The 23343-nt window shown below is 46.7% G+C and overlaps 2 protein-coding genes across 5 annotated transcripts in view; both read left to right on the top strand.

Annotated features, from left to right (window-relative positions):
- Positions 1-2036: 2036 nt before the first annotated feature.
- EXOSC2 (exosome component 2) lies at positions 2037-9801 on the top strand. 3 transcript variants are annotated; one of them, XM_088147091.1, is made up of 10 exons: positions 2037-2208; positions 3328-3429; positions 4546-4591; positions 4973-5062; positions 5876-5941; positions 6902-6970; positions 7373-7549; positions 8166-8294; positions 8793-8889; positions 9210-9801. In XM_088147091.1, exons 1-9 carry the CDS (start codon positions 2078-2080, stop codon positions 8871-8873), a joined length of 891 nt encoding a protein of 296 aa, XP_088003217.1. In that variant the 5' UTR covers positions 2037-2077; the 3' UTR covers positions 8874-8889; positions 9210-9801. The 3 variants fall into 3 exon arrangements, with proteins under 3 accessions (XP_088003217.1, XP_088003216.1, XP_088003218.1); XM_088147090.1 differs by having other exon boundaries at positions 9060-9801; XM_088147092.1 differs by having other exon boundaries at positions 2039-2208; positions 8793-9801.
- Positions 9802-12553: 2752 nt separating this feature from the next.
- Positions 12554-23343, top strand: part of ABL1 (ABL proto-oncogene 1, non-receptor tyrosine kinase) — a 127942-nt gene continuing 117152 nt past the window's right edge. For both annotated transcript variants that reach the window (XM_088147086.1, XM_088147085.1), the window contains exon 1: positions 12554-14371. In XM_088147086.1, the coding sequence (XP_088003212.1) occupies positions 14236-14371 (136 nt within the window). In that variant the 5' untranslated portion in view covers positions 12554-14235. The remainder of the gene's footprint in view (positions 14372-23343) is intronic.

Genomic DNA, 23343 nt, shown 5'->3' with positions numbered 1-23343 from the left:
CCACCCATCTTAAAGTCACCAAGGTTGAAAAACACTGGCCTGTATGATACCTAATTTTAATGCCTTCATTAAATCTCCCCTCCTTTTCCTTGGTGAGGCTCCTTAAGGGTGCTTGGCTTAGTCTGGGCCTTTGACTGTAAAACACACACCCACACACCCAAAGAGGAAATGCTGGTTTGTCTCTGGGACCAGCTTTACCATCAGAGTGAAGAGCTGTGGATAAGAATGGCATCTTCAGCTGTTGCTTCTCAGCCTCATCCCGGGTCTTCACCGCTTGACGCCCCACGCTAAACCAAATGAGTTAAAAAGCCTTTGCGTTGCATGCTAATCTTGGTTAGTTTTAACCATGATTAGATTTGGGGGGTCATCAGGTTGGGCAAACCCAGCTGGGTTGGCTAGTTTATGGTTCATTCTATTCTTTATGTTCAGGAAAGGGCTCGATTTCAGTCGACGCGCACAGTCCCAAGACTCCGCAATAAGGGTACAGCTTCGCATCGTCCCACTGCCGATACCCCCTCATCTCATTACTGCGAGGCCAGTTTCTGCCAATAGGGCAGGATGGGATTTGTAGTCCAACCCATAACTGGAGGTCAGCCAAACAGGCAGAACAAGAATTCTTAAAGTATCTCATTTGCTTTCCTTCCGTGTTTTAATGGTGTGATCCTGCAAACAATTTGATAAAAGAACATTAATTTCTATATCTTCCTTGGATGGGAGAGCCCGAAAGAAAGATGAGGATTAAATCGAGATTTAATTCTAGATATTCCTGATTCCTCACTTATGCATTTTATTTATTATTATTACTACTGCTAGGGATGTTGAGAGCTGGGCAGCATAAACATTTAATATTATTATATATAAATTTTATATAATTATATGTATAATATTATATTATATGTAATAATATATATAATCATATATAAATTTGCTTAATAAATTAATACATAAATTTATTACATTTATATGCTGCCCACCTCACAGCGACTCTGGGCAGTGGTAATAACTGAATAAATTATTATTATTACTATTTTCTGTACAGCAACTGATTCATGATATGGCAGTAAATTCTTTGCAAGTGAAATCTCGGTTTAAATTTCAAAAAGCAGGGGCCCTATTCCAATGTTTCCTCCTCCTCCTCCTCCTCCTCCTCCTCCTATTCCTTGATATTATTATTATTTAGTAAATTTATATGCTGCCCGACTCCCAGCGACTCTGGGCGGTTTGCAATGTGCTTAAATAACTTAAAGAAAGAGAAAATAAAACAGACTAGTGGCTTTTTAATTAAAAAAGGTAGTTCTTCTATTCTTCCAATGCCCACTGGGGGGCGCCAGAGCCCGCCTTTAAGACAGGCTGGAGGCGACAGCCTGGCTGGGCTCCGCTACCCCCAAGAGGAACAGTCTAGTGAAAAGCGAATTACAACTAAGGCGTTGGCTTCCAAGCGGGCGTGCGACGGAGGTCAGATCTTGCGAATCCGCGGAAGGGAAGCGGGTTGGGTTTTAAGCCCCTCTGCGCCGCGCGGCTTATTTCAGGCAAGGGATCCCGTTGCATAAGCTGTCGCAGGAGCAGCGCTCTGCCCATGCTCAGGAGCATTCTTGGCTTTCGAACGGGGAAGGAAGCGCTTGAACGGGGCGTGCTGCGAAGGGAGACTGGGGACGTTCGGTCTTCGTTGCAAAGGAGTGGGGGGTGCATTTGGGGATGCTGCAAAGCCGGCTGAAGTTGGCAACACCCGCTCCGCCGGGGAGCGCAGAGCGCAGCCGTTGCATGCGCGCGAAGTCCTGACCGTGGTTGACCTGGGTTGGGGATGGGGGGCTGTCAGCGTGCTCCCGACCCTCTCCGAGCCGCCCATGGCGAGAAGGGTGGCCTTCTGCAACGTTTGCTCCTGTCTGCAGGGCGGGGCGGGGCGGGCTGGGGGAGCCCGGTGGGAGGGAGCAGCCCCGAGCGCGCGTGGCGAATGGAAGCCGGAGGCGCGGGGTCTGCGCGCGCGGCCCTCGCCTCTAAGACCTCGCGCCAGGACTAGACATGGCGGCGGCGGAGGCCGCGCCGGGCTCTGCGGCGGCGCCCGGCGCGCTCCGCCAAGATGGCGGCGATGGAGTTCAGGCTGCCCGGCGCGCGGCGGCGCCCAGCGCCCGACCTGCCCCGCGGCGGCGGCGGGGACCGGGACCTGGTGGCCCCCGGGGACACCATCACGACGGACCCGGGCTACATGCGGTGAGGGCGGGTGCGCGGGGCTGCACGGGGACCCCGGGGCGCTTTGCACGTGCTCCGGAGCGCCCTCGGGGCTTGCAACGCCCCAGCGGCGGGAGCCCTCTGCCCTTGCTCGGGAGCCCTCTCTTCCCCTGCCCCAGGAGCCTTCTGCGCTCTGCTCCTGGGCCGGCAAGGGGGCTCCTGAGCATGGGCAGAGGGCCTCGACCCGCGCTTGCCCCCGGTGGCGTGCGGGGGGGGTTTCCTGGGTTCGCACGAGGCGCTGCACGAAAGACGGTGGGGGGGGCTGAAAAGGATTTCGTGGCATGCAGGTTTGGGAAGATTTTGCAAAAAGAAAAAAAAAGGCAAAATTTGCAAAAGGATTTTGCAACCCCCCCCCCCCCCCCAGTCTGGAAGGTTCTATGTTTATTTCTGGGTAGGGCACCGTTGCTCAGCCTGGGCCCCTTTGAGAGGGGTGGACTTCACCTCCCAGAATCCCCCAGCCAGCCTGCTTCGGAGGAAGGGCCCCGTTCCTTGATTGCGCCACCTCTGCGGGCAGAAGGGTGGGGTTGGAAGGGGGAGCGTCCCCGTTGGCGCTCGGGCTTGGGAGAACGGAGAGGCCGGCCTGGGAGGGCCCTCGGAGGTCTTCCAGTCCACCCCTGCCCAGGGCAGGAATCCTCAGATCGTCCCGGCTGAACGGTGGGCCAACCTTTGCTGGAGACCCTCCAGAGATGGAGACCCCACGACTCCGGAGAGGGAGGCAGGCAGGCAGGCTGGGCCACGGCTTCGTGGCTCTCGTGGCCGGGAGATTCCTCCTTATCTGGAATCTCCATCGGCTGGTTCTTGTCTCATCTTGGGTGCTACAGGGTGTCAATCCGCAGCCCTTCAAGGACTGGAAGACTGCAGTCGTGCCTCCCCTTAGGCCAAACAGACCCAGTTCTCCAGGGGATTTCGCCCCCAAGCCCCTCACCGTCCGTGTCCCCCTTCTCTCCCCACTTCCTCAGGCCATCATTCATTCCCCCCCCCCGTCTCTTTGTACAGATGAAGGAAAGCTGTTTTGCAAAGCAACACGCCACAACCCTTCCGTTTACTTTCCCCCATTTCTCTCCCCGCTTTTCATTTTTACTTATTTATTTATTTTGCTAGGGGCCACGGTACCTACCTTGGGGACGAGAAGCTGATCGCCTCGGTGGCTGGCGTTGTCGAGAGAGTGAACAAACTGGTGTGTGTCAAAGCATTAAAAACGAGGTGAGAAAAGAACTTGGGTTCAAAATGCGTGACGCCGGGAATCACAAGCAAGGCGCGTAGTGGAGTACCGAAGGTGGACTGCTGTTTTCACGCAACACAAGTGGAGGATAATTTTTTCGGTGCAAAAGGCCCATGCAAAACAAGCAGAGGGTAACTGTCTGTGCAAAGAGGATAACGATCTGTGCAAAAGGCCCACATAAAATAAGCAGAGGATACCTTTTTCTCTGCAAAAGGCCTGTGCAAAACAAGCAAAGGAAAACTTTTTCACAGTGGTGATAAGCGTGGCATTCTCCGTCTTAACGCTAGTGCTAAGAAAGTAATGTTCTTAATTTAATGGTCTTAAATAAAAAAATGCAAACTTATTAATAATAGTTAGACTTGCGGCTAGGAATAATTCTTCAGTGTCTTTAAGGGGCCTTGCTGCTTCAGGTATAGTACATTGTTTCCAAATATTTGATGTAATATGTGGTGTCAATGCTCCATGTATTAACAGCTTATGCACCTAACACCTAAACAGGCATCTGAAAACTTGGAGAAGAAAGAAATATAAACATTCAAAAAGAAACTTTTGTTTGTTTTTTTACTTACCCTGAAGCCTTTGAATTTGTTTTTTCCTACACGTTGAAAATGTTACGGAAAGAGTAAAAACCAAGAAACGTTGTTCCCATGAAATAAACATGAACCTAATTTTAGGAATCCAGGGTGCACTTTATGTAGATTATGTTCTTAAATTTGCACGTTGAGCGTATCAGGAAAATTGCTACGGAAAATAAAATCAGGTTTTTGTTTTTCTTGAACCAACCCTCTTTTTTCTTCTGGGGGCTTCAAAATATCCAGAACTGAGCTGGTGATATATATGTTGGAGAGATGGGCCTGGTGCAGAAGCTAACCCTTTAAATTAAATTCATAATTCTCAGCGGAAGACTTTGGTGCATTTTCTTGATTATCATATGTCTGAGCTTTTCCTTCGGATATCTGATTTAAGGCTGTAAAGTAACCAACAGTCTCACGGGGTCTTTAAAGATTAGCGCATTTATTATGGCTAAGGTTACATGTACTACCTTTAGCTGGGGAATCATTGAGTTTGAATAATGTTTCTTTCTGATTTCCTGGCAGGTACAATGGGGAAGTCGGAGATATTGTGGTTGGGCGAATTACAGAGGTAACATCTTGATTTATACACACACACACACACACACACAAATGCGTAGCCAAAAATATGCAGAGGAGCAAGAATTCTGTAATTTTTTTTCCCAGTGGAAGTTCTGAATTTGTATATTTTTTTAAGGGTCTATTGAAAACATTTGCTGTTGCTTTTCTGTGCTGCTGATGCGTCCACTGTATGGAACAATTTGTTAGAAATGTGAGATATAGGATAATAGCTCCTAAATTGAGACTTGCAGAGGAATGGTGTGGTTTACGACAACTGGCTGTCGTCAAGCACCCGCCAAGTGTTTTGTATTTCAGCTCCTGGGATGACCCTGGTGGATAGCAGTTTGGAGAAGTTTGGATTTAATTTTTTTTCTTCTTAATAATTTTTTAGGTTCAGCAGAAACGGTGGAAAGTGGAGACCAATTCTAGGTTAGAATCTGTGCTCCTTCTTTCATCCATGAATCTTCCAGGAGGAGAACTGGTGAGTGAACTTTCAGACCATTGGAAATGTTGCCTTCCTTGAGAAATGAGTAGGGTTTTATACGGATGATTATTTTGATTTTTTAAAAATTTATGTTTATTTATATATCAAATTTGCCATTGCCCATCTCATTGAAAAGCGACTCTGGGCGGTTTACGAAGGAGATAAAATCAGTTAAAATGCAATATAAAAACAATCTTAAAAATAATAAATAAATTCCAAGAACGATGGAATTGGCAAATAATTCAGGAGTGACATCGTTTTACTCTGATGATTTGATCATATATATATTAACTTTTGCGGTCTTTAATCAGCAAATGCATTTAAAAGGTGTTGCCTCATTTCAGAGGCTCTGCCCATTTTACTGGGTAGGGCTAGGCATGCCCCCCCCCCCAAAAATACTGTGTATACTCATCAGATGAAATTGCTATTTTAAAATAATGGACTGCTTCCTTCATATTAAATGGGATGCCTCTTCCAAGTAATATAGCATGATTTGTTTGGATTTGGACGCAGGGCAAACCTAGCCACAGTGCTTCTGTAAACCATGATTTATAGCTTAATGAAGAGCATGAATCCAGCCATCCGACTGACCACGGCTTTGAGTGATAAGAAATTAGCCCAAGGTCTCCTCGCGTCCAATGTTGTGGCTTTATTTTGGAAGACTGATTCAGGCCCTTCCAGTTAAATGGGTGAAGATGTCTCAATCAAATCCTTATTATGGTCAAAGACCAGCATGGTAAAGAGGTCTTTTCCTAGGGCACACCCTGATCGTTTTCCACGCTTCGGGGCGTGCGTTTTTTTATTCCACAGAGACGGAGATCCGCAGAAGATGAGCTGGCCATGAGAGATTTCCTCCAAGAAGGAGACCTTGTCAGTGTATCCTTTTTGGGGAGTTAGGAGAACATCTAAGAACCTTTAGCACCGCCTGGCCCCGACCCCACTGCTGATGGAGCGCCACCGTCCATAATCCGGGGATGATAGGAGCTGCGTTCTGTCACTTCTGCAGGTCGCCATGTTGGCCACTTGAAGACTTTTGGGGTTGATTGGGGTTCAGTCCTGTCTGAACCTGTTTTCTGGGCATGCGGGCCCATAATGCTGAGCTAACCAATCAAGCTGGATTTCCGTGGCTTGCTAAGAGTTCACACCCTCTTATTCCTCTTTTAAACCCCCAGGTCCTTAAAGAGAGAAGCCTTCTCTTTCATTCCCACACCCTGCCCCAGGGTAAATTCTACATAATACGAGGACAATACCCAACTTGGCCTTAAATATCTGAAATCTGCCTTGGAACACAGCGTACATGAGTCTGGCCTTGTGTTAGAAGCAATCTTTGGAGAAGCCAAACCTTGATAGGTGCTCCTTTTCCGCTGGAGCGGTTCCTTTCCCTTCTCGCTGTTCTCCATTCTTTAAATGTCTGTGAATCTCCGACCTGCTAGTCTAACCTATAAAAAGAAAGTGTGTGTTTAAGGCCTGCCCCCTGGCATACTTACACTGAGTTGAAAGTGTGCAAAAGAAAAGGAGGTTGAATAATCTCCAGCCATTAATCATCTTTTGGGTGGGTGTTCTGGAGGTGATGGTAACTCGCCGTAGGAGATCCAGCGTCTTCTAAGCTGGCATAAATGGATGGTGGCCATCTTGAGGTTGCTGGACTACATCTCCCAGCAGCTTTTGCCAACACAGCTGGCAGAAGGAGATGCTGGGAAGACTAATTCATCCCCTTTGGAAGGATCTCGAGAACTTGGAATGAGTTCAGCCGTCTGTTGATTTTGTATCTATAGGTGGTGGGAATGCGGGGGAAAACCCCTGTAGTTGTTTCATTTCCTTAAAAGCTCCTGCCAGGCTGAAGTCCAGGCTGTGTTTTCTGATGGGGTGGTATCTCTCCACACTCGGAGCCTCAAATATGGAAAGGTGAGCCGCCTTTAAAATGTCTTGATGCGTTGAGAGATCTCTGCTCTCTGTAGTGGAGAGAAGGAATGACCTTGAGGAACTGGAGGAAGAGCTGTAACCGAAACCATGGTCAGATAAGAGAAAATAAATTGCATGGAGGTGGAAATTAAAACGGGGGGGGGGAACGGAACTGCTGAACTTCATTGAACTTGATGATTCCTCTTCTTTTTGTTCCCCACCCACTTTTAAACCCCATAAACCAGTTTTATGGGTTTAATCCAGGCAAGAGCAATGTTCTTCCTAAGGTTTGAAGTTCTCTTGCTGTGATTAATGGCCCATTTTTTCCATGATCTTAGTTCTGCCACCTTGCTTTTCCAGCTCTCTGACAATTTCTGGTCACCATGGCCTTGTTTCTCATTCCAGCTTGGCCAGGGAGTGCTGGTCCAGGTATCTCCATCGCTGGTGAAGCGTCAGAAAACTCACTTCCACGACTTACCTTGTGGGGCCTCCATCATCCTTGGCAACAACGGGTTCATCTGGATTTACCCGACCCCTGAGCAGAAAGAGGACGAGGCTGGGGGGTTTGTGGCTAACCTGGAGGTGAGTCGAGGGTTCTGGGATGGGACAATGGAAGAGTTTCCAAAACTTTGGGGAGCTCGTAACTGCAGGAACTCTGTCTTTCTTAGTTCCATTAGAACAAGGTTTTTGCAAACCATATTCCATGGAACCTTGGGGGTCTGCAAGAACTTGATGTCCTTCTTCAAGAGGCAAAGCACGAAAACAACAATATCAATTCACTTGCAGCCAGTTTTTTACCACTACAGCTTCGCCTCTTGATCTCAGATCCTGGGATTTCTTTTCAACTAAGGCAGTGTTTCTCAAACTTGGCCACTTTAAGACATGTGGATTTCAACTAACATTATTTGTTAGATAACCGGGATAAATCTATCTCCTGTTGCAATATTTTGCCACGTTATGTGTAAGCTTCGCCCACCAATGGTTTCCAGTAGCCATTGATCTTAGGGGCGAATTTTGCTTTGTTTGTTTCGCTGAATGCATTTTTATTGGTCAATGACCAAAATAAAGTTTGTCTGTCTGAGGAATCTGGATATTAAAACTAATTAATAGGATTATGGAACTACTGGGGAAGTAGCTAAAATGCTTATGCACCAAGTACTAAGCTGGTAAGGAGAAGGTATGCATCTTTTTTTTTCAGCCAGTGCCTCTGTCCGACCGTGAGATCATCTCCCGCCTCCGAAACTGTATTGTTGCTCTGGTGTCACAGAAGTTGACTTTGTATGATACCAGCATCCTTTACTGCTATGAAGCTTCCCTTCCTCACCAGGTAGCACATCCTTTCTGTTTGGGATCTTCTGTTGGCTTGTTCAGTTCTGTGGGCACCCAGGTCTCCGCTTGAACGTTCCTCAAGGTTATGCAAAACCCAGGTCTCTCTTCCAACCCCATGGCAGTATTTAGGGCAGCCTTATACAGAGTTGGCTTACAGGCCCCATCATTCTCAGCAGGTAGGTTCAGGGGCTACAGATATTAGGTGGGATGAGAGTTTGAAATTCATCTGGAGGACCTCAACTCATGGGAGGCTGACTTTTGAGTTCTTGCATTCAAAGTATCTTGCGGGCATTTCAAAACTCAGTCTCGCTCTTGGCTCAATGGACGTTGAGAAGCTTCGGGAATGGGCAGGTCAACCTCTCTCCTGGTTGGTTAACCATCTAGAGGAATTCTTGTCTGTAAACTGCTCTCTTGCTGGAACTCAAGTCAGTAAGGGTGCTTCCAAGGCAGAAGGGGAAAGTGTGAGACCATCTAGATGCCCCCTTCTTTCTTCCAGATCAAAGACCTTCTCAAGCCAGAGGTGATGGAGGAGATCGTGTTAGAGACACGGCAGAGGCTTCTGGAATTGGAAGGATGATGGCAGAGAATGAGTGGTGAGGAATGGCAGGGATTCATCCATTCATCCATCTCTCTATTTGCTTCTCTCTTGTTCTGGCACAGAACTTCTTAGAAAGTCCTGTGCTGAAAAGAAGCAGCAGCAGCAGGAGGAACTTGGAAACCATAAGGAAATGCTGTCCATCTGTCCATCTTCTTTCCTTCCTAGAACATCATCATCAAAGACTCTGATGTCTCCTGCTCCATTTTACCTTAACTTGGAAACATTACTGGAAAAAAGATTCTAGACTCATTAAGGGGAGGATGAATAGAAAGCAAGTACTCACTGTGATTCTCATCCTTCACTTTCTTCCAACAGCATCGGTGTACATTCCTGTCTTTTATTTCTGCCTTCTGGAGCCTTGCTGCAGCGTTTGCCCCCCCACCTGATAGGTGTTTGATTTTGAAATTCAATATCGATTGAAAATCCATTATTGCAGAAGAAGGAGAATTCTTAAGCGCAAAACTACTCATTTAGCAGAAAAAGGACCTGCTGTTGAAAAAGACATTGCCCACCCCCAGTTCCTGTGTAATTTACGCCTCCCCTTTTTAAGCTGGGCATCATCTAAATTTCCATTTTACATCGTTGGTTCGGGCAGCATCCAGATGTAGAGATCGTCCTCTGCTTTTTGGACGGATTGGAACTGATGCGTTTGCAACTTTGCATGCTGGAAAAGAAGAGTTGTGTTTAATTCACAGTGCAACCAAGTTCTGAATTGTCTCCTGTTTGGTTCAGTTCTTTGGATGGGGGTAGGAAATGTTTTCTCGTGTCATCCTAGGAGAAGGGTGGCCTCTGATCCAGCCTGGTCATGGAATTCTGTAGTAGCTGTTGAGCGTTCTCCAAGTTTGGGAGCGGCTGAGGTTTTTGTTTGCAGGGATGTGTAAAAAATGTGTTCAATAAACTTTTTTGGGGGGAAAAAAACTCAGCCACAGGTTTCTGTTTTCTTGAAAGAGGAATCTTCTAATTGCTTCTCCTGATTTATTCGGAGGAGCAGAATTGGAAATAGGTGTAGGGCAGAGTTATATGTCTTCTGGGTCAACTGTTAAGGCAATGAATTGCTCAAGTGAAAGGTCTTAAAAATCCTTTTTTCCCTCTCTTTCTCAACTGGTTAAAGGCACCAAGTTAGAAACTGGGAGATGGTTCGTTCTGGTCCTGTTTTAGACACAAAGCCAGGTGGGGGACCTCGGGCCAGTCCCTCTCTCTCCGCCCTAGGAAGAAGAAGAGAAGGGCAAAACACTTCCAAAAATGTTGCCAAGAAAATTGCAGGGACTTGTCCAGATTGTCATCAGGAGTCAAGACTAACTTGAAGGTGTGTGTGCGCGCACACACACCACTCTTAGATGTTAATTGCAAAACAACGGATTTGAAAATGCTAGTAGTTCCTTAGTAGCTTCTAATGAAGAAATACTAGCATTTTCAAATCCTTTGCAGAGATGGTCTGTTGAGAGCGACTTGTTTTATTGGTATCTGCTTGTAGGAGGGCGGGAGAAACTCTCTTTCATGGTTTAATTTTTCCAGGGGAGGGGGAAAAATCCTATTATTTTGGTCTGAGTGAAGCACTGGGGCGGCTTTCCCTTAAGCGTTTCAGTCCCTTAAAACTTTTTACTGAAATTTCTTCTTGGAAGTAACTGCAAAGAGTCCTGTGGCACTTTGAAAGGTTAATAGTTTTATTAAGGGAGAGGTTTCAAAAGCTGTAGCCCATTTTATCCGTTGCCCAAAATGTCTGGTTCATAATGAACACCCAGTTCTGGGCATGGGGTGATTTTAAGCAAAACTGGAGAAAATATACTATGGGAAATACAGACCTTATTAACAAAACCGCTCTGGGTAGTGGAATAGCTATCCAGGTCGAGTGAGTAAATTGATAATGTGCAATTTAAAACAAGCAACTTGTCCTCAAGATAAGAATCGAATCTCTGGATGGATCGAGGCTCGGTCAGAGGAAGACCCAATCTTCAGAATGGTTCCCTAAATTCCATTTGGATTCACCCGCGTTGCTGTGCTGTTATCCAGGCCTATCCCATTGGGACCCCCCCCCGAGGAATATAGTCTTCAACTCCCAGAATTCTCAGCAACGCCGAATGCAGGTGGGGGGATTCTGGGAGTTGAAGTCCACCCTTCTGCAGGGCACCCTGGATCTCCCAGAATTCTCAGCAAAGGCCAGATACCGGCTGGAAAATTCTAGGAGTTGATGTCTCTGTGTTTGTCTGCTTCGAAAAGGATTTCTAAACATTATTTCTGGGATCTGCAAGAGGGTGTCTGCCAGTGTGACACTCATCCCTCCATGCCTGCTGTCTAAACTGAATTAAATCAAATTAAAATGCAATTAAAATCAGGAGGGGTCACACTGCAAAATGAAATTCTGCCCTTTAGCATTATCTGGTAAGTGTGCAGTGTTCCACTCTTAGGATTCCTTCAACTTTTTTTCTTCCCAGTTTTAAAAATACGCGGAAACTTTTTCATTCCTCCGAGATGCCACGGCGATGGCTTCCTGAGCTGTGCTCTCTTTTCTCCAGCCGGGTGAGAAGTGCCATCGATCAACAAATGTTGGCTTTACGGTCCCGTTTATCGGACGGGGCGGCTTTACAAAGCGCCTCTACGTCCGGTCTGCTGGTGCGGATAAAGGGAGCGAATCGGTTTGGCGTTGGCCAAATGCCGTATCCTGAACTCTAAGGGAGTTTTGGGTGATTCTGTCTTTAAACCAGACCAAACGGGGTTTAGATTGACAAGGAGGAGGCCACGATGCACCACCTGTAGCCAATTGGAGGCTGGGCCGAGTCTTAATCAGTAAAGATTTTTAATATATCCAACCTGTCCTCGCATTTCAGTCTCCTGCCGTTTGGCAGAGGATTGCTGCTCCCTCATAATAAGAAAGATACCCTTAAAGGATTTTAAAAGTGGGGGGGATTTATAATATTCCTTCTATGGATTGCATGCCAAGCAACTTTGGCTCCCTGCCTCAAACCCCCCCCCCCAAATTAAAATCTCTATTCCTTTCTGGATGAAAATTGCAGGAGGCAAATAAGCGAAGGCGTTTGTATTCCACGTTTTTCGAGGGTAAGGTTTTAATTGCTTATTCCAAGTTTCTCTGCTTGACGGTCGCTGCTTTGAAGGCGTTGGGTATACTTCGCTCTTGCTACTGTTGCATCCGGACTTCGGAACAAAAGCAAACGAAGGAAACATGAGTTCCTTACGTTTTTACATTTTTTTCAAACTTGCGTTTTATGATACAGTTTTAGGGTTTTGCTTTACGCTCGGTGGTTTTAGTAAAAAAAAAAAAAGGGGGGGGGAAATCTGTGTGTCTCGTCTCTTAACTAAGTGACGTCCTGCCCCGAGGGCGCTCCTGGCAGAGGATGATGGGTGCCAGAGCCCAGCACGACCGACGAGAAGCAGGTTGGAGAATGGGCGCGGGCGGGGAGGAAAGGCCTTGGGCTGTGGAGGATGGGGGTTGTGGTCCAGTGTGTTGGGGGTGGAGAGGAGGAGATGAAAGCGGCGGGGTGGGGATGGGGGGTCTGCCGGCTGGGGAGGATGGTGCCGCGGCTGGCAGCGGGGGCTGCCTTCCCCGGGCGGCAGGGGAGGATGGTGCCGCGGGTCCCGCCGCCCGCCCGCCCGCGCTCGCTCGCTGCCGCCGCCGCTGCTCCTCCTCCGGGCGCCGCCCTCCGCCCTCCCTCCGCCATGGCTGCCGCTGCCGCCGCCGCCGCCTAGGCCGCCGCAGGCAGAGAGCCGGCCGGCCGGCGCCCCAGCCAGCCCGCGCCCCCTGCCCATGGGGCCCGGCCCCCCGCCGCCGCCGCCGCCGCCCCGGACCCGACCGGCCCCCGCGCGCCTCCGGGCGCCCCGCCTGCGCTGAGGCACCCGGGCCTCTGGCCGGCCGCGCGGCAGGGAGGGAGGGCGCCCTCGCCCCCCCGCCGCCCCCGCCCCGCCGCGCCGCCTCCCGGGACCTTCGCCTCCGGGCTGCCCGCCGGCCCGACAGCTTGGCTCGCCTTCCGTCCGGCCTTCTCCTATCCTGACCTCGCCTCTTCCAGACCTCCCTTTCCCTTCCCTTTCCTTCCCTTCTTCCTTCCTTCCCTTCTTCCTTCCCCCCATTTTCTGACTTTATCATCTTGTAGATTTCACTTTCCTCCCTCCCTGCCTTTCCCTTCCCCTTCCTCCCTTTTCCCTCCCTTCCTTCTTAACTGATTTCACAATTTTATCAACTTTCCTTTCCTTTTCACTTTCAATTTTCTGCCATCTTCCAGACTTTCCCTGGCTCCCTCCCTTCCTCTTCCTTCAGATTTTCCTTTCCTAATTCCTTCCCTTCATCCCTTATTTTCTGATCTCACCATCTGACCGATTTTCCTTCCCTTTCACTTCCAAATTTCCGACCCCCCATCTTCACCACTGTCGTTTCCTTCCTTCCTTCCTTCCTTCCCACTTTTTCTCTCCCGGTCTTCTCTAACCTCCCACAGTATAATTAGAAGGGGGCCCTTCAGACCTTCATCCTCAGAGGCTCCAGGTTTCTGCAGTCTTGCCTGGGTCTTCCTGCTGCTTCTGAATTGACGCTGCACCCCCATCTTCAGGAAAGCCACTGAGCCCCACTTGAGTGACCCCAAACACCTGCCTTTGAGGACAATCTGGCAGCATTGACCTGGGATGACCCTCACATGCATCTCTCCCCTCCATCTCTTTTGCTTTCCATCTCTTTGGACTAACCTCCTCCTTCTTTCAAGGACTCACAACTCTTTTGCTGCTCAGAACATCTAACTGTGACTGTGTTTGTTGAATCTATACATTAATATCTCTGCTTCTTGATGATTTCGCCCTTAAAATGATTCCCACCTGCACCAATTCTTATTTTCCTTTCATTGGACCATCACAGGCAGAAACAGCGAGGACAGAATTATGATGGGACTGAGAAGAGTTTGAATGAGACTGAATACTACTGAAACAGTTCGCTTTCCTCGGACTCCTGTGACGGATGGAGATTTGGACCCTTGTATTTGGGGCTGGTGAAGGAAAAAAATTCTTGGACCTTGTTGTTCCAGTTTGAATAATACTTGAAGCCAAAGTGGTCGGAATTTTGGCCTGCGCTATGCGAGAAAAAGGCAACTTGGATAACATTTTGCAGTCTGATGACCTCACCTTACTCCGGGTGAAACTTCGGACGTTGGAAGATGGAACAAGGGAAGATGAGTCCTTAAAAGCCGGCGTAGTGACACGGTGGAACTGTGCGTTGGGTGAACCTACGCTGTGCTGAAGGAAAGGAAAAGCGTGTGTCTTTCTCTGAACTTCGGAGCTTGGAACACATCTGTGAAGTTTTCTGTCCATTCAGAAGACCGCGTCGTCTCGTGTGGGGAAATCTACCTTTATGGGTCAACAGCCTGGAAAAGTTCTGGGGGACCAACGGAGGCCGAGTCTCCCCGCCCTGCACTTTATCAAGGGTGGGGTAAAGAAAGAAACATCAAAGCAGGGGGGGACCCATTGCAACGTCTTTCTGGAGCATGGTAAGATTCCCAGTGTGTTTTCAGCATGTGGGCGGGTTGGCACGGCAGGCTTAAAAACTAGTGGGTGAATTTGCATGCCGGGCGAAGCTTTTAGGACTTAAAATATGGCGTGAAGCTAGCCTGTTGGAGAAGTTTCCAACTCCGTCGACGATGCACGTCTGAGAATGGGTTAATGAAGTAACTAGGTTCTGAGTGTTGTATGGACATTAGGGGAACTGCCTGACTCGGCTTTTCTCATCTGGGGGTCTTCTGGAGTGTTGGGATCAATCCCAGAAGTCTCGTGATGCCCAAGGAATGCTGGGAATTGGAGTCCTCACATTTATGGTGGGGTTCCAAGTTGGGGGAGGTTACATCGGCCTGTGTTAGCTAGTATAACTCATTTATGAAATGGGTAGAAATTCTGCATTGATAGCTTTGAGTTCAGAATATGTGTAAAGAATTGCAGAATCTTGCTGGGTTTTTCTGAAGTTGAAGATGAAATTGTGTTACGCATGTTTCAAAATGATATTCTGGGTCACGTAACTTTTAAAATGGTCATTGTTAACAGGAGGCTAACACGGGATCACGGATTCCGCCTATGTACATAATACTCATCATGCTGTTTGCTTTTTGGGGTTATACAAACCAGTATTGTGGTTGAAGGCTGTGATCACACATCATGCTAAACCATGCTTGTTGGTGGCTCCTCATGATACATAAGCTGGTTTGTAAGCGGTGTGCTTTGGAGCAGGCTACTTTGGTTCAACCACACGGTCATTCAACAAACCATGGTTAAATAATGGCTTCAGCAGTTGTATGAACCTGGCTGGTCTATTGAAGTTGCTTTCAGCTGTTTCCATCATTGGCTTGAAGAATGAAGGTGGTCTGGGGAAAAAGAACAAAGTCTGGTGTGTGGTTATTAAAAAAAAAAAAAATCTAAGAAGACAATCTGAATCAATGAGCAGAAGGAAGTTTTGCAGACTCGACTCGCTCTCTGTATGTGTGCGAAACCCAGTTTGCAAACCACAACCTATGAAGCATGAAAGCAACCACACGAAGGGTTAGTGTGATGTGTGTGTTGAATGGCTTCTAAGTAGGGTTTAATTTGCTCTTGTTGCACGCCTGTAAAAAAAAAAAAAATGGTACAGATGTTTGCATCTCTTTGGTAATCATTTAATCAGCTGGGTGATTAATTGAAGTCCAGGGATTTCTTCTTTTACTTCTCCTCCTCCTATAGGAAGTCAGTTCCTGACTCATCTGAAACTCGGGTTGGGAGTGGGAGGGATTACAGAGAAGTGGCTTTGAGGATCCCAGAGCTGGAAAACTGAACTTTGGACTGCTTAATTAAAGTATTTTGATGATAGGGAAGGTGTTTCTTCCCAAATTAGCTTAGGGGAGAGTATGGCTCTGTATAGTGTTCAACATACGATTTCAATGCTGCAAGTTTAAGAGCCTTCACTGGTCCTCGCAGCTGCAGTTGGTGAATATATTTTTATACATGTTTTTCCAAGTAGATCGGAAATCCCTACTTTGCTGTTCAATGAGAGCAAATCTAAGATTGGCTTCCCACCAGCTGAAATGTGGTGGATTTGGGTATATTTATTTTTCTACAGATACTTGGCGTTTGTATTGTTTTAAGTTGTTTCAATATTGTAAACCACCTAGAACCGTGTTTCTCAACCTTGGAGATTTGAAGAGGTGCGGACTTCAACTCCCAGGATTCCCCAGCCAGCCATGCTGGCTGGGGAATTCTGGGAGTTGAAGTCCACACTTCTTCAAGTTGCCAAAGTTGAGAAACATTGCCCTACAATCATGATGAAATCAGGGGCTTTATGTAAAAAAATAAACCCCAAAGATCTTGGTTCTAGCTTAGTTAGTTGCATGACTTCACCTAGCTGTGATTCATGGTTAAACACACAAGCATGCTGGATGAACAAAGCCTAAGAAAAATTGTAGCTTTTTGGGGGCTTCCATGGGTGTCACTCTTTCCTCTTAAAACATGTGGCTATTAGTCTTGGAAATTAAACCAGTTCCCCCCAATTTGGGAGCCCCCTGAATCATTTTAGTACAACCCCATCATTTCTGAATATTCTGTGGATGTGAGAGCTCGGCAGATCCTTGCTAAATCCAAATAAATAAGCAGATGTGATTGTAAATTATCGGCTGGGCTCAAACATCTGGCTAGAGTGAACCAATAGGTTGTTTTCTTGACTTGGAGTTAATGTGTTTGGATTAGGGCATTGTGGCCTGTAATCCAGGTGTAGCGTGATGTGAGGCAGAGCTTTGTCAGCAAACCATGATTATTTTAAAGAACATGGCTTAGCCTGAGGCTGGGAGCCCTTTTGTGATAGTTGGAGGGGGGAATCTTATTTCTCTGGCCTTGTAGTTTTGCAAAGGGCCTCAAAAATGGCTCTTCTTTCAGACAGAGACCCCTGATCTCTGTCCCTGTGTGTGTGTCTTTTTTTCCCCTTGATTGACTGTAAAAGTTTCCACCAAGATCCTGAAGTGGCTTGAAAAACAGGACTCTCTTGTGTTCACACGGCTTCCTTCTCCCTCCCCTCTTGCTCAGCCTCTGTCCTGCAACAACAGGACTTCTCCGAGGTTCCTTCACGTCGTCCTTGGCTTTGCACGGAGCTGAACTTTTGACTTGGACTTCTCTTTAAATTCACGGTTTGGAAGGATCCGCTTTCCAAATTGACTCTCCAAACAGACGCCCTAGCCACGGCCTTGTGGTTAGTCTCTGGTTTTCGAGCTCCGTTTAGCCCTTGTTTTCTCTCCGGAGCGCGTCTCATTTTTGGCAGGCTTCTCATCTTCTCCAGGGAGAGCTGGACGGGGTCCGAAATCAGTAAATACGGATTGCTTTGCAGTTGACCCTTTAGGTAGGAACCACAGAGGATCATGTTTGCCCGATTCCACCCCTGTTTCTCATGAATTTATAGCTAGGATTTAAGTTTTCCCACCCTTGCATATGCTGTTTTTGCTCCAAAGTTTAGCAAGTACACACACACACAGACCCCTTTCATCTGCATAAGTAGCAGGCTTTATCCTCCCTTTTTATTATGTGGGTAGTTGGGACGCTGGGTTTGGGTTATAGATAATTTCCACTAAGTGGGATGGCTGAGAAAAACAAATATAAGATTGGAGTGTCTTGGGTGTTAGCCAGTCCACGCTGCCCTGGTGTGATTTGGAGGTCAAAAGACTATTCAGGTTATCTTGGCCTCTGAAACACAAGTTTTAAAAAAGGATGAAGGGGAGGTGAAAATAAAAAATCATCTTGGATTCCTGGGCATCACATAGATACGTCTTTGTTGATTTTTTTCTTTTTTTTTGGCAGAGGTCTAGAAGCAGTTTGTCTTCCACCCCAATGTTTTTCAGCTTCCTGGTGTAGCTTTTCCTAGTCTTGGGATCGTCTGGTGGTGTCCTCTTCAAGGCTTCAACCAGCTTAGCTTCCCACTGCAGGGAAGGTCACCCAGAAGCTGATACCTGCTGAGCAATTTTTGAACATAGAAGGGCTACTTATGACTTAATTCGTCTTTTAGAGATGGTCCACCCTATCTCTGGTCTTTGAACACCACCAAGTACTGAAAGTCTTGGCATTTCCTAGTGGTCTCCCTACCAAGAGATTCATGGGGTAGAGAATTCCCTGTGCTTGTTCATCTCTGCTCCCAGTAGGCGTCTTCCAAATGTTGTAATACTACTCACCCCCTTGCCGCAAACATCTGGGCACGTTTTGTAGGCTTAGACCAGTCCTACTCAACTTTGGTGACTTGGAGATATGTGGACTTCAACTCCCAGAATTCCTTGGCCAGAAATCCACATGTTTAGAGGGTGTGGTTAGCTGGATTTTGGGCTTTTCTTCAAGGACCTAACTGGAAGAGGGCCTAATCATGCATTCACATATTACATTAAGCCTCAAGGTGACTGTATATGTTGCATCAACCTGGCCACCGTGACTTTTCAGACAACCCTGGGCTAGCATAAAACCCAAGATAGTTTTTGATCGCCTTGGATTGGACAGAAAAAACTCCGGATCCCACCACTTTTCAGGCCACTCCGTTTTCTTGATCAAATGCACGTCTTGATGATCTAACACAAATCAACAGAAGGGAGATTTATCTTTTTTTCGCCTAGACTTTAATATCCTTGGTTGGGGAAAGTCCCGGACATTTGTAGGGGAAATGAACTTCTGTAGCATCTTCTCACCATATGTTTGTAAGAATTCTTTCTCTCCTAATTGATCAGGGAGAAGAGAAGCCTATAACTTGAAAGAGAGTAATACAGAAAATGCACCGATTAAAAGATCAGCAAAAACCTTGCGAAACCTCGTGAGGACAGATGCCTTTATAATCTCTCTGAATGGAAACAGCAGTTATTCGGTGCTATCCAGTTGCTCAAACCGCCCAATTGCTCCCCAATCTGCCTTGCTGTTTTATGAAGCTTTGAACAATAAATAAAATCTCAGAGCGGAATATTGAATTTTGAATTCTCATTCTAGGAACGTTGGTTAGAAACAGCAAAGTTTGCATCTGGGCCTTGTAGCTCATTCAAGCCGCAGAGCTCTCCTCTCTCCTCTCTCTCTCCTTTTTGAACAAATAAAACTTGATCAACTTTTACTCCTTCCGCTTTATCCTCCGTGGATAATGTTCGGTTCGTCTTGAAATAGATTTTCTTCTGGCGACGGCAGGCTATTGAAGAGGCACGGAATTATTGCACGCTAGAGAGAGAGGTGGGTTTCGTAATATGGTCGTGATGAAAAGCCCTCCGTTTGACAGCGTTCACTTTAGTGGTCTTCGGATTTGATGGGTTAAACCTGTCCGTGTGTTTTTTCCCGTGATGAAAGAACATTCTTATTTGGTCCATGTGTACAGCGCCAAAAATACACAAGTGATTTGTCATGGATTATGTGCTATCCAGTCGTTTTTGACTCCTACTGACCACATAGATAGATTTTCTCCATGACGATCTATCCCTAACTTGGTCTTTCAGCTCTTCTAATGGTGCCCCCATCACCTCTGTAACCTTGCTGTTGGTCATCCTCTTCTTCTCCTTCCTTCCACTTTTTCTGGGACTATGGACTTCTCAAGGAATTGTATGGCTTGCCCAGATATAAATTAATGGGTTGACTGAGTGTGTGTTATCAAGTCAGTGCTGACTCTTAGCAACCACACAGATAGATTTTCTCCATGATCTGTCCTCAACTTGGTGCTTTGGGTCTTCCAATGGTGCCCCCATTGCCATTGTAATTGAGTCCATCCATCTTGCTGCTGGTTGTCCTCTTCTTCTCTTTCCTTCCACCTTCTCCAGCATCAGAGTCTTCTCCAGAGAACTAGATCTTCATATAAGGTGTCCAGAATAGTGTAATTTGAGCCTGGTCATTTGTGCCTCAAGTGAGACCTCTGGGTTGATGTGTTTGATGATCCATCAGCTTGTTTTCTTGGCTGTCCATGGTTGTCTCAGGAGTCTTCTCCAACACCAAAGTTCAAAAGTGTCAATACTCATTCTATCCAGTTTCTTCAAAGTCCAAGTTTCACTTCCATAGAGTGTCACAGGGCATATCACGGCTTGCACGATTCTGATCTTTGTAGGTATAGACACATCATGGCATCTGAGTATCTTTTCCAAGGCCTTTGTGGCTGCTCTACCAAGTGCTACTTGGGTATTTCTTGACTGTTGGTTTCTTTACTGTTGATCCTAAAAGGCAGAAGCTCTTCATCATTTCATTATCTTCATTGTCAATTCTTGGGCTGGTTGGTCTACCTATTATCATTAGTTTGGTCTTCTTTATATTTAATTTTAGTCCCATTTTCTTCACTTTGCAGATCCTATGCACAGTACACATGTGTAAAATCCTTTTTAGATTTAACGGACATTCTGATTTAACAGACCCCTGTTCCACACATTAGTTCATTAAACTGAGCATTTGCTGTATACCAATTTGTCCTTTAAGACTTCTTTAGCCAATAGCCAACAGCCAAAGGACTTTCATGCCAGGATATTTCTGTACCAGGAGAGATCTGACTTTAAAAATAAAAGTTTTCCCAAGACTATTCTGAACTGTAGATGCTCTAAGAAGGCTCAGTTAATTGCATCACGATTGAGGTCTAGAGCAGATCCTCTCCAGCAATGCTGGAAACATAAAAGCATAGGAAATTGTTTTTAACTGAGTCAGACTGTGGGTTCAAATGCTCCGGAAGGTCACATCGTCCCACAGTGACGCTGCCAGATTTATGACTGGAGTCTGTCTTAACTCCTCTAACCTGGAGATGCTGGAGATTAACACAGAGGTCTTTCTGTGTCGAGGGAGGGCATTCGGGAAGAAAAAGATTTCAGGCCAAAACACGCCCCCTCACCTTAAAGAAACAAAACCGAATGGCTAAAGGAGAGACAGTGAGTGTCTTTCAACAAAATGAAAAGAAAATTTGCTTGTGGTGGGCTGTTGTTCTGCCAAGAAATGCCCGTGAAACGGATCCCTCAGTTTGTTTGGCGGGGGTGGGGGAGTTGGGCCTTTGGGAGGCCATGCTGCAAAATACAGACAAGGTCTGGCCACCAACTAAATTTGATTTTCTTTTGTGTTGATTTTATTGCATTATATTTCTATCCTGCCTGTCTTGGAAAAGGGAGTCTTTTCCAAGCATGATTTTCAGAGTTTTCTTCAACAAGATTTATTGAGATGAAAGTGATGGACTTGCGAGAATTCCTGCAGCTGAACTACTTCCCTTCTAGAACCAGCGTACCCCATTAGAGATTTTATTTTCTTTCTAATGCCTTCCCATGATCCAGAAGGACAGCAGGTCTTTTCACCAACAATGGAAGAATTTGCAGCTGCCTGTTTACCTATTTTTTTTATCAGTCTGGAAACCAATTCTTTTATTGCTTTTCCTTTAGGGCAGAGTTTCTCAACCTTAGCGGCTTTAAGATATATGGACTTCAACTCCTAGAATTCCCCAGCCAGCATGCTAATACCCTAGGCCAGTGATTTCCCTGTTAATGCCCCAACCATGCTGGCTGGGGAATTCTGGGAGTTGAAGTCCACACATCTTAACATTGATAAAGTTGCAAAACACTGCTCTAGGGTCTCAGGGTGGTACAGCTTGCACTCCTGTTCCCTCTGCCCCAACAACAGCCTGGTGGAGTTGGCTTCACTCAGAAAAAGCGATGGCCCCCGTCTCTTGGTCAGGCCTGTGCAAAGAAGATGACCTTAGTGGAAATATGCATGAACTCTTCCCTAGGGGCAGAAACACTTTTTAAGTCCAGAGCAATGAAAAAACATTCAGAAGTGACTCAGATAGACACCTCCCTAATTCACATGGGTATAGGAAGGGGAGAGAAGGTCCAGCACAATCAGACTTGCACGATTCTGTTATTGTAACCAACCTCAATCAAAGTAGTTTTAGCCTTCCTGTGGAATTACTTTCCTGGTCTGCTCTACTTATTGGAGCTGACCCACAATGAGGACTTGAAACTTGGTGCTTCTGGTTGCAGTCTGGTGACTTATTCCTTACCCTTGAAAGTTAGTATGCGTCCTCCCCATGTATTTAACCAAGTCATGTTAATGACTACAGTTTGGCAACAACTTTTGGGAAAGCACCATTGGCTTGGAAGGGGGACGCTGAGCATTGCACGGTCTTGTGTTGAAAAAAAAATCCCCCAAATTTTCACAGCATGAGACAATGACCTTATTTTAATCCAGCCTGCAGATCCCCAACCGCGGAAAGGAATAATTGGATTCCACTAGCCATTTGAATCTGCACTTTCCATCTTCTTCCCCCAAAGGAGCTACCAAGAGGGAGGGTGTCTACATTTTTTGCGAGGGGTTACGTCTGCAAAAATGCACAGTCAGGCCTATAAATAAATATCCTTATCGCTCTGGAGCTTAACTTTTGCTTGGGTTTGGCAGCACCGAATGAGAAGAGCAGATTTTTTTTTTTGCTGTTTTCCTGGAGAAGTGCTGAGTTCATCGGTTTGCTGCTGAAGGAAGAAGTTCAAGGTTCCTGCCCCGTGGTCCGGAGGAATCCGATTGATTTTGGCTGCCCGGGATGAAATCATTCTCCTAAGAGGCTTGTCGGACGTGGTGCAAAGTGGAGCAATGCGGTGTTGCAAGGGAGCCCAAGATGGTCCTCCAGGATGGCAAAGGCTGAACAGCTTCCGCCAAATGCAGGAGGAGGGGGCCTGAACTGATGGGAGGGTCCCAAAGGATCGCATGAAGAAGAGGCATTTCCAGAAGAGGCATGCTTTCACGTGAGGGGTCTCTTGACAGCTCCTTTCTGAAACCAGTCCTCTGAGGACGTAATTATGAATCAGGGGCAGATGGGGGGTTCCCAACAGGCTTGCCATGGTGTTTGTGGACTCAGCAAAGCCAGAATGGTGCAAGATCCTTTCTTGACACTGGAGTAGTGAAACCACCTCGGTAGTGTCTGCTTTGACACCAGGGCAAGGGAGAAACATCTGGTTTCTAGGAGTTGAAGCCCCTACCTCTGGAGGCTGGAGGAACGCTGCTTCAGGGTCAAAGCTCTGCTCTGCTCTAGAGCTAGTTCGAAAGGCAAAATTTCCACTCTCTTTATTACGATCGGTTGCTACTCCAACACGGCTTGAGAAGGAGCAGGTTGATCGCACCCACAAATCGTGGCGAGCTTAGGAAGAAACCCACCCCAAAGCTGCACATCCTTGATTTACCAGATTGTGGATAAAGAGGTGGCTGTTTGTCAGCCCTACGAGGTAGGCCAGTTCAGGAAACTGATTCCACAGGAAGACTAAAACTGTATTGTGTTAGGCCAGTGTTTTCTCAAGCTTTGCAACTTTAAGATGATTGGACTTCAGCGCCCAGAATTCCCCAGCCAGAATGTTGAGGGAATCCTTGGAATTCCCCATGCTGGCTGGGGAATTCTGGGAGTTGAAGTCCACCCATCTTAAAGCATGCTGGCTGGGGAATTCTGGGAGTTGAAGTCCACTCATCTTAAAGTTCCCAAGGTTGAGAAACACTGTTCTATCCTATT

The sequence above is a fragment of the Python bivittatus genome, unplaced genomic scaffold, assembly GCF_059951505.1.
Source record: "Python bivittatus isolate LINGU-HERP-01145 unplaced genomic scaffold, Pbiv_v1 ctg000160_np1212, whole genome shotgun sequence".
Classification (NCBI taxonomy): Eukaryota; Metazoa; Chordata; class Lepidosauria; order Squamata; family Pythonidae; genus Python; species Python bivittatus.
The sequence above is the reverse complement of the archived record's forward strand: the minus strand, read 5'-3'. Positions and strand labels throughout refer to the sequence as shown.

What these genes read in the sequence shown, in the direction of transcription:
- EXOSC2 (XM_088147091.1), top strand. Translation starts at nt 2,078, where the DNA reads ATGGCGGCGATGGAGTTCAGGCTGCCCGGCGCGCGGCGGCGCCCAGCG. An exon ending in ACGGACCCGGGCTACATGCG is followed by an intron (nt 2,209 to 3,327) that starts GTGAGGGCGGGT and finishes TTATTTTGCTAG; the next exon opens with GGGCCACGGTACCTACCTTG. An exon ending in GGAGCCTCAAATATGGAAAG is followed by an intron (nt 6,971 to 7,372) that starts GTGAGCCGCCTT and finishes TTCTCATTCCAG; the next exon opens with CTTGGCCAGGGAGTGCTGGT.